A 13836-nucleotide genomic window follows, 5' to 3' on the forward strand; every position below is an offset into this window, starting at 1 on the left:
AGTCACAACACACCTACTGAATGAGTTGTCACATATTCCAGGACTCCATACAAACACACACACACACACACACACACACACACGCACACACACACACACGCGCACACACGCGCACACACGCGCACACACACGCGCACACACACGCACACACACACGCACACACACACGCACACACACACACTCACACACACACGCACGCACGAAACCAGTAAACAGTGACTCAGTAAGTATTGCTCTTAATCAGAGTTTCAGAGATGCAGGACAGCTAGAACTTCAAAAGAAATTCCACAGCGCACTGAGCACAGGGTTTTATTATGAACATCATCCAACCATTAAATTACAAGGCTCATTATTTAAATGTCTACAATATTATTCTGGCTATTTATTAGCACCATAAAGCTTTTTTTTTTTTTTTTTATTCCTGAACTTTCCACCGGCAGAACACTTAACGTCCAAGTTGACATTATTTATAAGCCTACTTGTTTTGAGCTATTGAGGTTTAGATATCACAGACCCTTGGGGTTTTCCTGGACACCACTTGGAAATGTAGAAGACGTTAAACCACTGTCTTTTGTGACTGCTTGATTGCAAGTGTTCAACCCTAACATCTGAATGACACAAAAGAAGAATTATGCATTCCTTATGGTTATTCCCGTTTGCATTTTGAAAGAGTTCCTCAAGAGAAATGTACTGTTTTTGATAATCTTGCTCATGAGGCACAGACAGATTTAGCAAATACAGAAATAAGCCCTTAGAATAAAACCCTACCCTGCATAAACAATAATTTAAACCTACATTCACTGAGAGAGAGAGAGAGAGAGAGAGAGAGAGAGACTCTACAGAGCTACTCCATCACCTCATTTTACCCAGCATTCCTGCTGAGCATGCACCACATGACCCTTTAAATTCCTGTCAATAACAAGCCCTAAAGCGACTAATGCAGTGTCTTTGAAATAAAATGGCAGAGGTTTAAAAGTTTCTTTACCTCTCTCTACCCTTCCCTCACTCTTTTCGGAGCCTTTAAGGGGTCCTGGCAGAGCAGTTCTGCTGGATTTGTCTGGCCATGCAAAGTTCAGACGCATTAATCCAAACTCTCATTCCCTGCGATTTCCACACTTCCTTCCTGTGCAGCGCCCGCGCCATATGTTCACAATCGCTTATGGGGGAAAGGTGCCTCTTCCTCCAACCTTGAGCTCCATCAGAGGAATGGCGGCACACAAGCCAAGTGGATGAGAAATTTATCTACCTCGTAAAAAGGCTGTGGGCTCTGCAGAATATATACAAGTGGTTTTTGCCTGACTCAAATGTATAATTAAATTCAGCACAGCCAGGAATACAGTGTCGAACCAAGTGCAGACACTTCATATCTGATCACAAATGGAAACTCTGCTGTCTATAACCACAAGAACGACACACTGAGAGGCTCGAATAAATCAATGCATCCGGTTACTTCATCATGCAAATAACTAAAGACGCGTCTTCTTATGCTTGCACCGTTTTGTGCAGCCGGCACACCGAACACAAAAGGATTACGCTATCACACCCCTGGGTGCTTGCAATCAAGACGGCGTTTATTGCATCAGGAGGATTTATTTTTATTGAGCTGCTCATTAGTGGGGTTTAATCAGAGCTGCGTCTTTATGACTGCTCCAACGCTGGGATCACATCGCTCATCAGCCGGCCTGAGCGCAACCACAAACAAATGCGTTCACTCCGAGTGCACTCCATCTCCTCCCCTGACATCCAGACAAGGCAGTGCATATCAATGGATTTTATACAAATATGGACATGCACTCATGTGCCTTTATGCATTTACATGATCAAGCACAGCACATCCGACCCTGCCAATGCACAGCCACGCTCTCTAATTCACTAACGCGCACTGCTGCATTTCTAACGCGAGTGGCGACAATAATAAAGCGCCAGAGTACATACAAACCCTCAGAGTCTTTCCATGAAGACTACATGAGCCAACATGGAGGGTGGCCCGGACGTCATCGTCCTCTGCCTCCCACTGCACTGCATGCTGGATCAGTTGAATGTCCTGATGGGGTTGGCAGACAGCAGTGCCAAGTGGGCATCGGAGGCTCTGCTCTGTCCGTTCCTCTTGAACATGACCACCCATCACTGCCAACCGTTCTTTATGTCACAGTCGCGTCAAGGGAACTTATATAAAGGAAAAAAAGCAGTTTGCTGCCAAACGTATTAAATATTTTTTTTTTAAAGAAAATGACAGGCTGATATTAATGATGCAACGAACTGACTGATAGCCAATCGGAGCTTATGACCACTACCCTCAGAGATCCCATCTGTCACATGGAGAGAGGAGCCAAGATGACACACACTGAATAACACACGCTAGCTTTATATCGATTAACTCTCTCTGGCCCTGAGCACTGGAGAACACACCAAGGCCTTAGTGCTTAGTGTCTTAAGTACTGCCAAGAACATTTTTCTTGTATTCCTATGAGAAACACATTCTACCAGTTACAGTCCTGCACTGTGTGTATCATCATTAACCAAGCTGAAGCTTGAAACCTGCGTCAGGTTCACCACAATTTTATCTATTTGCACGTGTCAAATATCCTGAATGAGGAAAGATCATATGCTGCATATCAAATTACAAGAAATAAAACCTTATTTACAATAATATGACGCATCAGTTAATAATATATACTCCGTAGTTAGATAAAAACATTTATTTATTTTAAATCCTGTCTTCTTGCTTCAGGAATTACAATCATAAACACACACGAGGCTTCATAAAAGTTGAACGCTTCACAAAGGCTTTAACCAGGCCCCATCGTCTTTAATTTATTACTTTAAATCCCTCAAAAGACAAATTAAAACCAGGAACAAATCAGTGCTACATGCTAATCCTCAAGTCTTTTTCAAGAGAAGAGATTTGAACTACAATTTGATTGGTATTTTGTGCTACTGCGGAGAGGAGTAGGGGGAAAATTGTTTTCTGAACCAACGAATACCAGACCAAGTTAAGTGCAAATGCATTGCAGGGAAAATCTATACATAGGAGAGGCTGAGTCGGCCACTGCTGGGGATTAGTGCTCGCACGACAATGGCTTCTCCTCATCAGCATTTTCTGTATCTCAAATGGAAATCCTGATAAAAGTATCAGGCTTCGGGTCACGCTCTGCGACACGCTCAGGCGGTCTCACGGCCCAGGAGCAGTGCTTACTGGCTTACTGAGTGTTTGTGTGTGTGCGCGACTGAGCGCAAGTGTGCGAGAGACACCATCACTTCTAGCATGTTCTTTAACCATGACAAACTGTGCTTATTGCCCGAGTGCGAGTCCGCACAGCACGCCATCTCACTCTGGGCCTCTTCAGCACCTGCGCGGCCAGGCCGAGGTCTTATCGCTCCACAGCGGGGAAACTTTTTCCAGCAAGGAAACAAACAGGTAAGCTGGTAGAGAGGTCTGCTTAATAAACTCGCATGATGAGACGGAACCTCAGAGTGCCAGGAAACCTCCCACAAAACACCAAACATGGTTCCCACACAAAGGCCACAAGGCCAATGAGCTTGCTAACCACAACATGCAACCTACAATACCAGTGCACTCTGATGTACACAACACAGCGCTCAGCGTTACACACAGGAGCGGACAAATCATACATTTACTAGCTCACTGGGCAAGTAAATGCTCCAGGGTGCTATCCAGTCTAACCATGTTTTGGTTTCCCAGAAGCCTAACCAGGCTATAAAGTGGTAGCTAATGTCATGTAGAGTCGTTTCAAGGGAAACGAAGGATTTTATCATCATCACTGTCTTTGAAATTTTTTTCCAATGTATCTCATCACGTCTGCACCCCAACAAATGGTCATCTATGAGGTTGGTGCTCCATATGTCTGGTTAGGGTCTTTATTTTCTTGTACATCTGGTAGCATCATTATTTTCCCTTGATATGGTCAACAGCAAGGTGGCTGCCACTTGTATGACAAGTTTGCACTTGATAACTTGCTAAGTTTCGTCAGTGTTTCCACATACCTATGTGTTCCTAATTCAAGATTTTGCGATTGCAGAAATGAACGCAAAATCAAGTAACTGCGCAATCTTCGGAGGACCGTGCGATTTTTCTAAATTGACCGCAGATTTGGGCCAAGACGCGTCACGAGACGTCATCGCAACGCGCGTTCAGTCAAAGTCCTCTTCGATTCACGCTCATCGAACATGAGTACAGCTAAAAGGACTCATTTACCAACAAACATCACTGTGAAAGGGTCCATCCATCCATCTTCTACCGCTTACTCCTTCTTCAGGGTCGCGGGGGAACCTGGAGCCTATCCCAGGGAACATCGGGCACAGGGCGGGGTACACCCTGGAAAGGGTGCCAGTCCATCGCAGGGCACAATCACATACACACTCACACACCCATTCATACACTATGGACACTTTAGACACGCCAATCAGCCTACCATGCATGTCTTTGGACCGGGGGAGGAAACCGGAGTACCCGGAGGGAACCACTAAGCCACCGAGCGCCCCACTGCGAAAGGGTGTGCAAAACTATATTGTGCAATTGCAATTTCGCCAATTCAAGTAGCTTTCTCAAAAAACAAAAAAAAAAACCTTTTGAAATAAACCACAGTAATGTCAAGTGTTTGTGGCCGCAACAATCACAAGAAAACTCTGCGAAATCCTCTATGGACTAAAGAGCGCTCGTCATCAGCGCACGCTAGCTAATCTGCCTATTAGTAAAAGATTTCAGCACTTCAGCCCACGGCTTTCGTATTACAGCACTGAAGCACATCACCACCATGAAGCACATCAAGTTTAAACTTTGCTACATACAACTTGAAAACTTTTGTTTTGTGAAAATCATAAAGAGAAGGTTTTTCTTTTCTTTATATGGTTCTTGAACCTACTCAATCTGCAACTACAAATTTAAAAAATGTCTATGAAATCTGCTTCCCCTGGGAGCTCAATGCTATTGATTTGTCCACCCCTGACTCATGTATAAAATGTATAGTGTCAAAGAAAGAGTATGTCAGCAAATCAAATCTGAATATTTAAAAAAAAAAAAAACACTTGCAAAATGACTCATTGTGAAAGACAAAGAAACGTTCAGTAATGATGTGAAGGACAAAGCTGAGCAGGTTATCTGTCCCTGTGTCCCCTTGGTTCTCCCCCTTGAGTCTTTCTGTGTGAAGCCCAACACCCACTCCGAGACTGACAGATCGAAAAACGGCCTTATTTCTTTACCCTGTGCCAATCTCTCCTCTTACACCTAATCGAATCCTGAATCGTAGCCAAGCCTGAATGTGAGTGACTGCATGTTTTACAGTCATTAGTGGCAAGCAAACCTCGTCGTCCCAGTGACGGTGAACTGAAATGCAGCACTTACACCTGAACAAGCCTCTTGCTCTCTTGTTCTACAGCCTATTTAATGATGTATGCCTGCCTGTGTGAGGTTACAGTGGTCCGACGTCATTTCCCAGGGGAGAATCTGACTATAAAACATACTCTCCCTGTGCTGACCCCGAGACCTCATTCAGGCGCGATACATGTCATTTCAAGTAGACAAGCAGAAATCTTCACTGATCTGACTCACATTAGCATCAGAAATGGGAATAACCTCTGCTCTGAAAACTACCGCTAGCTAGCAAGATGTTACGGATGCGTCTGACAAACATTTCAGAGCCCATTCCCAAGCTAGTGCTCTCAAATTCAATTCTGAGCTATGATTTAAGCTCACAGGAGCTTAATCTTGTTTCCACATACAGAGGGACTTATGGCTCAGACGTGTAATGAAATTGGAATGCGGTGGATGGTCCATCTCTCATAAAGTGAAATGATCTGGCCTCTGTACATCCCTGTGCCTCAGACTGGGATTATCGAGTCAAATGGCTTTTCAAACTTGTTTAGAAAAAGTCACAGTTACACTAAAACTTAACGCGATCATTGCTTTTCACAGACACGCGTCTCGCTGACTCGAACACTTTTCCGAACTGAGGTCTTAATTCGGAACGGCCCGTAAATAGTCCATTATATTAGTTAATGTAAAGGAGCGCACATCTGCTGGAAAGTGGAAGGGTGTCATTAAAAATGTGCTGCCGAGGCTCACATCATCAGTGTAGCTACAGCTCAGATTATCAGATGTCCCGAGGCAGCGAGCTCGTGGATACAACACATGGATCCAAAGCTTTAGCAGAGCAGAGGAGCAAACTCGTATCTTCATCTGCCTTGGTTTCAGATTCCCCTCCCCCAAAAGGAAACTGCTCTGATGGCTCATCAAGCGTGGCAGTGGTGAACTTAAACACTGTTAGATATTATTACTCAGACATATGTAGCGATTTAGACCCTCATGGAGAATACATAATACCCCACTGATATTACAATTTTAAGAATAAAACAACGGCTACGATAAAAACATGATCAATTACTATAAAATAATCCAACCTGTCTTATATTACACCCTTTCCTTAACAGAGGCTACTCGGTACTATCAAAAGACTCATTTCACACTCTCTGTACCACAATGCTCTTTAAAAGCGCAATGGATACTCCAAATCGAGGTTTTTTTCCACGGCGGCGCACCTGAACAGCCTCCAGATTTCTGTGATTGCTTCAGCAGTGTCGAGGGAACAGATGAGAACGTTGACAGCTTCTCTGGAAGCGCAGCTGAACCCCCCCAAAGAAATGCACGTATTCATGCACCGCCGGTGAAGAATAACTTCAAACAGTGTGTGATTAGGAAAAGAAAACATTTGAACACATTTTAAGCCCTTTGTCATGGAAGTGTCCGGATTTTTATAGCCTTTTGTGGAAACGTGGGAGATGATGCGCAAGCCAGGCCAAAAAACCTGACATCAAAGCACATCGATCACTATGGCAACAGAAAGATCCTCATAAGCGAGTCAGTTGGTGCCTAAAGACTCAAGTCTGGCTGAGACGGCTAGTCAGAGGAAGCCACAACCCGAACAAAACCATACACGGCAAAGTCCGGGGTATCACAGAGCAAGCGGCAGGTTAGTCTCACAAAGTCACAACTGCCTCACCCTTTAACCTGGACTTTTTCCAGCTAAGCCTTAATTCAATATGGTGACAGGTCTTTTCCCAGCAACGGCAAAATTACTTCTGAACTTCTGTAGAATTGTTCACGAAAATAACTACAAAATCCCACACCAAGTTTCCAAAGGACTATATTGCACAAACTTTAATAGTAGAAAAATTTTGAGATGTGAAAGCAGAGAAATGTAGAAACTAACTGAGGGTGTCTCGAGAGACAATGGCTTCCGGAGTACAAAAAAAAAAAAAAAAGAAGAAAGTATCAGGGCGGTTTTAATAACAGAAACTGCAGAAAGGCCCAGTCTTAGATGCTGGAAATCTTTGAAATAATAATCCATTCTGTTCTGCAATAATCCATTCCAAAATAAATGTGTGATTAAATGAGAGACTTAGGCGTTGTTTAAAACACACACGCGTGCACACACACACACAAAAAAAAAAAAAGCATGAATCTACTGACGAGCCTTTGATGATGAGCTTTGCTCGACTACAGTTTTGTCACCTTTTATATCTCTGTACAGCAAAGCAGTTTTAATTTTATGTGAGAAATTATCTGAAAACTTCAAGCTATTCACTTTTATGGATTCGGAAACGTTCGCAACAAAAGGAGGATACTCGGGCTGTATAAAATTGTGAATACTAATCATTTCGGATTCTTTCCAATCCCTTATTAATAATTAATCAGAAGATGACAGTGTTTTCTAATCCAGAGACGGCAGAGACAGAGCGCCAGTCTGAACACGGATGGAGCTTTTCTGTATTTCAACAGTTTTTCAGGAAATGTCAAAGAATGGCTGCTACAAGATTTATAGCGTGGGGTAAAAAAAAATTAATACTACTACTACAACAGTGTTCACCTGCATGATTGAATGGTATTTCTGTAGCATTCTCAAAATAATTACATCACCTAACACTTTGAATCAGAGGCTCCAACAATTAGCGCCATTTCCATCCATTACAATCAGAGATTACAATCGAGTGTAATAAAACTTTCAAGCTCTGGCACATTTAGAATTATTTTCTACTGACTTAGGAGGCAGATATACAGCCAAAAAAAAACAAAAAACAATCATATCACAAGAATTTATTTCAAGGATATACATTTTCTGGATACACGACATGCAGCAACATTTTGTTTTGCTAACGAGTCCATCAACACTGATAGCAATAATACCACCGTTTACACTAGTAAGTAATTTTACAAGTGAAGAAACTAGTAAAGGTTCCATTTTAATGACTAGTTCGCCACTTTATATTATTAAGACTTGAAGAATAGCGTTGTACGTGCTATAAAAATACACTCGAGATCACCACAGCGCTTTCAGAAAACCCAGCCTTTCAAATTCACACGTTCCACTTGGACATTTATCTTTGCACAGCAGCATTACACACGATATCCAGAATGTGAGGACTAAACGCAATGAAGCAGACAAAAGAGAACTTTGTTGTTATGTAGGTAAGACATGCCACACTGCCCTGCAGACGAGCCCGCGGGCACGCAAATCTCACAACTCTCACTGCTTCACGCTTACGAAGGTGAAAGCTAACCATAAAAGGTACCAAATATTTCCTTTCAGCTGAACAGGAAAAGCCTTTCATGAACAAACTCAACATGCTGCATGCATTTTCATGAACGGGGTAATCCCAAAGCAGCTCGCAAAACAGTCGTGTGGTGTCAATCAAAAAAATGGTGTCTGTTTTATTCATCCGAGTCGGCGTCTAAAGACAACGACGACAAAAGCGTTTTGCACAAAGTCTCCTAGTTTAGAAATCAGACAGTATGTTCTCGCTGCCATTTGGGTCATAATCATGGTATGGATACTTTAATACTAGATTATATTAATGAGCAGACAGACAGAGGACAGCAACATATCTTGCTTTACAAAAGAATATTGCAACAGCAGTGAAGGGCAGAAATGGACCTAATTTAATGACGTTACAATCAGAGCAACAAATAAAAGAGTCGACAATCACCTTTGTAAATAAAAAACCTTTCATAATATTCTGACACCACACACCAAGAATTCTGTGCTGCATGTTAAACTAAAACATAGATGCATGTGTGTATATATACACAAATATTATATATATATATAAAAAATAATGTGCGTGTGTATTTTATATATATATATATATATATATATATATATATATATATATATATATATATATATATATATAAATAATGTGCGTGTGTATTATATACATATACACACACACATACACACACACATACATACATATACATTATATATATATATATATATATATATATATATAAATATAAAACATGCGGTAGTATATTATAGCAAACAGGACTTGAAACACACACTGAAGTCCTTAATCTGACAGTGGGACGAGACTAATCACACTCCAGCCTACAGCAGGAAACATTCAGCCAGTGACCCCAAACACTAACTTCATCAGATGCAGGAGCACCATCGAGGTCTATGGAGATTTATTGAGATAAATTGAAAAATAATGTGCAGAGAACCATATTTTCCCGACTATACGTCTTTTTTGGCCCTCCTGGCAGGTGCTGCAATTCATACAGAGCAGAATACACAGTACCAGTTATAAGCCTGGATGCACCTGTGTGACGTTTTGATCGTATGCTTACAAGTTGATGACAAATATAAACAGCAAAGTTAAAGCCATGGAAGAGTTTGCTTACAAAACAATTAAAAGTCTGATTTATTTTTATTAAATGCCTTCCAACAAGTCGTTTTTATTTAGGACTGAGTAAAAACAGCCAGCGTGTGCTCAGCATGCGGGAACTTTGCTACAAAAGCGTCCCGTTCGGCTTCTTGCGAGCTGCTCAGAGACGCCGAGACTTTGATTTCATGCGTTTTCATTTGTGGAACACGTTCTTGGTCATCGTACAACTCTGAAAGTGTCATTTCATACTTAAGTGTCTTCACTATTATTTATTTCTAGAATAAGTTATTAAACTTTTGACTGATACTGAAAGCTAAAATATTTGCATTGGTTTAATGGTGGTGTCTACTTATTATTATTATTTTACATAAGACTTTATTACAAGCATTAAAACCAACCAACGTGAAGTAAAACTACACAATTATATAAACATGTGTAAACAAAAACACGACAATCACCAGAAATAGCCAATTTGTCTTTAGATACGAGCTAATCTGATTATTTTGACTTATTATTTTACTTTTTTTAATGAACCAGTTAAACTGTTAAATATTATTCTTAGAGACAAAAAGTAAGACAGACTGTGAATATACACATATAAAATAAATTAATAAATACATACATACATAAAATGCTCTGTCATTCATTATAATTAAAATATTGATTGAATAAATTTTACTCTCCATTACAAATTCTAATTCAGCCATTACAGATTGGGCCATCGTATGAAAGGAAGTGAACAATTCACACCAAATACACTGCTACAGATGTTTTTACAGACATGACAGTACCTATTTGTTTAAATAAAATTTTTGAGAATCTGAGAATTTTTTTTAAAAATAAATAATTAAATTCATAACCAGTAGAGTTTGCATTACAGGACAAAAAAAAAAACAAAAAAAAACCCAGAGTATTCAAAAGTGCTGCGACTTTACATCTTGCACAGCTTGATAGATAAAAGTGGAATTGAAAGCTTGTGTTTCATTATGCTATGAAAAGCATAAATAAAACTCGTGAAACATATGAAACTTTTATAACATCCACTTCTGACACTAAATAAGGCACTGTAAATACGGACATATTTACAACCCAGGTTCGATGTTGGTTCCAGGTGAAGCTTGAAATGCATTCTCCAGGCTGCGATGCCTTACACACACACACACACACACACACACAGAACCTGCACTGACTCCTCATTAACCCCAACTCACTAAAATCTGAAACACCTTCAGTGTCATCTGGAATCAATCAGGATTACCGACAGCAATCAAACCACACTGTAAGGCACCTCAGCGCACGTGAATGCACAAAGCCAGACATATTCACATTTTTTCAAATTCAGAAAGGATGTACCTGATGCACTGAACTGGCTGCTCCCTAGAGTCGTCGGCCTGTTTTTCCCACTGTTCACCGGCGGCGAAAACATCTAGAATAAGACAGATGAATTTTGTGGACTTTTGTTTTCAGTTCTTAAATCATGCTTATTTAAAAAAAAAAAAAAAGAAAAAGAAAAGAAAGGAAAAAAAAAGCAGGGTTGGAAAAAACATGACATGAACATTAACGCGAATGTACAAGCACAGCTGATACAGGAGAAACCTGGTGTGGACCAGAATTTTTCAGTCATTGAATTATAGTGTTGGGCATATAAAAATACAGGGGGTGGGAAACATTCTGGTGTATTCTTCTGGTGTAAACACTCGCAGAAAAAGGGTACGGTGTCTTACTTCTCCCTGGAGCGCACCTTTAAAGCTTTATTCTACAAACTAATGCATGTACTTAAACCATTTTAAAAGGTCAACTACAGCCATGTTTCCAAGTGAAAGGTTCACTGTAGTACTCATTTGTTTTCATTAAGTGCATCTCTCAGATTTAACCACTTCATCATCTCTATATCCAGCATGAATGTTTCATAAAATGATATGAAAACGATCATCGATACAAAAAATAAAATCAGGGAATCATTAAGTCTTATAGAAAAAGCTCTCATGATGAACTCTTCACACACATCACACCAGCCGACTTTAATCCAGCACCTGATCCGTTTGTAAACAATGCGCAGGACATAACAAGCTTGACTCGTGTCCCGACGTAAAAAGACCCAGCACTTTTAACGCCATATCAACTCGTTATTTCCTTTCAAACGAATTAAATCTTCTTGCTAAACTAGATAAAGCCCTGATAAAGTAACCCAGAGTGGCTTACCGCGCTAAAATCCAGCAGGTCACTCAGCTCCTTATCCGTCCCGATAGCGGCGATCCGCTGCTGAGGATTCATCCTTACGATCCTACAACTCTAATAAATAAAAACAAATTACACCCAAACACTCAAAAACAAACATCACTTCGGTGTGTACAGCTGCACTGCTAGCCACCACAGCACTGCTAATACAAATGACACTTAATGCCTTCTGAACAATTACCACAGCACACACTAGCCTACAGGACGCACTTTCAACTCAAAATATAACTTCATGACTTTCTGACAGCTTTTAAAACATAAACCAAACGACTTATTCGCATTTCCCCCCGGTTATTTTCATCTCCCCTCATTTGTTTCCTCTTTAATGTATTAAACAAACCTGCTAGCACAAACATTAGCCACACTCTTCAACCTCACCAAGTATTGCAGCCTGTATGGCGGCGTATAACCTTACAGCCAATTATTACTCTCCAGTTTACAATTTTGTAGGTTCAAACGTGTCGTTTTTTTTTTTTTTTTTTACTAATAAAGCGTGGAAGCTTTATTTAATACCCCAGACAGAGATTTGAAAAATATTTTTTGGGGGGGAATTTGGAGTTAAAGACAGAAAAAGGGGCGAGAGGCTCGAATGGTTGGTTAGCTTACTGTCACAGACGAGACCTAGACACACAGCATCATTATTAAATGGCTTAAAACATAAAAAGCATGCCATGATACAGAGATAAACTGACAGATAAAAGCACCACCGTAGTGAATGGATACTTGATAAAACACCTACAATGACACAAGTTACCGGTTAGCCGTTAAAAAGGAAACCTACAGCACAATATCTGCGACTTCTGTTACATGAAGGCAGAGTGGCTTTAGTTTGCAAATGCGCTGGTCGCGCTTTAAACAATTATCCGTCAGGCTGTATCGTGTCTAAATAAATAAAAATGACACCAAACAAACAATGAAAGTCCTAATGTTTCTATTCCATCTAAATAGCAATAAGTAAGACTAGAAATTTGACATTAGTAAAGCAAATGCCGACCATTCAGTCCATAACAGCTCCAGTCTTTCTGTATCCCAACTTCTTTCAGCCAGTCCCAAACCTTTGCAAACTCGCTGCAATAATTTTACCTTTTTTCGTGTTTAAAATCCGACTAGGGGCGGTCGGTGTGGCAATGGGAGTGTAGCTTTCTCTAATTCGCGTCTGAAGGACAGCGAAGTCGATATCTGGGTAATTAATTTTTTTTTGCAAAATATCCACTCTGGGTAAGTTGCGAGTTTCCCTTAGGCAGACATTTTTGCCTTGGCGAGAGCCTAAGCACACCGATGACGTTAAAAAAGTGTATCCCTCCGCCAGCTCCACGGAGGTAGTGATGCGCCTCGAGTTTGTCTGAGACAAACCAGAAAGTCGCACACAACCTTGCTGCTATGGCCGAGTGACAAGTTTTATTTATTTACAGTTTACCTCCTTACTTTGATATAACTTTAACCATTGAGTATAATGAATTAAGAAACAGATATAACTGTTGTGAATTAATAACAAATACACCAACCCCTTGGTTTGGCTTTGCCCCAATCCCCTCCAAACACATCTTTTGTCTGCTCTTTTGGTTATTATATTGCCAGTAGGCTAAGCTACTCTACGCTTGAAAAACAGAGAAAATAAATACTTAACACATACAAAATTTTCACTATTATCAGCTGATTATTGGCCTCGATAAAGCAGGATTTAAACAGTTCCACCGGTGGGTGTAGATGGCTGAATAGAGGGGTTGTATCCCAAACTAAATACTACTGTACTAACTAGTATGCAACAATAGGACACAACCACATATAAATGGTTTAGTACAGTAGTGTGGTGTTTTATAGGCAACCGGGACTATTTTTCTTCCGCTGTAGGACAGTGTATGGAAAAAAAAAAAGCAAAGAAAAAACTAGAAGGTCTAACTCCTGGATTAAACA

At 40.5% G+C, this 13836-nt stretch overlaps 1 protein-coding gene across 4 annotated transcripts in view; it reads right to left on the bottom strand.

The window, feature by feature from the left end:
• The window catches only part of tcf12 (transcription factor 12), a 95880-nt gene extending 82664 nt beyond the window's left edge, over positions 1–13216 (bottom strand). For 2 of the 4 annotated variants that reach the window (XM_017458281.3, XM_017458279.3), the window contains exons 1-3: positions 12917–13179; positions 11887–11976; positions 11038–11110 (exon numbers count right to left, since the gene is read on the bottom strand). In XM_017458281.3, the coding sequence (XP_017313770.1) occupies positions 11038–11110; positions 11887–11976; positions 12917–12919 (166 nt within the window). In that variant the 5' untranslated portion in view covers positions 12920–13179. 4 annotated transcript variants of the gene reach the window in all.
• Positions 13217–13836: the final 620 nt, after the last annotated feature.

The sequence above is a fragment of the Ictalurus punctatus genome, chromosome 27 (assembly GCF_001660625.3).
Source record: "Ictalurus punctatus breed USDA103 chromosome 27, Coco_2.0, whole genome shotgun sequence".
NCBI lineage: Eukaryota > Metazoa > Chordata > Actinopteri > Siluriformes > Ictaluridae > Ictalurus > Ictalurus punctatus.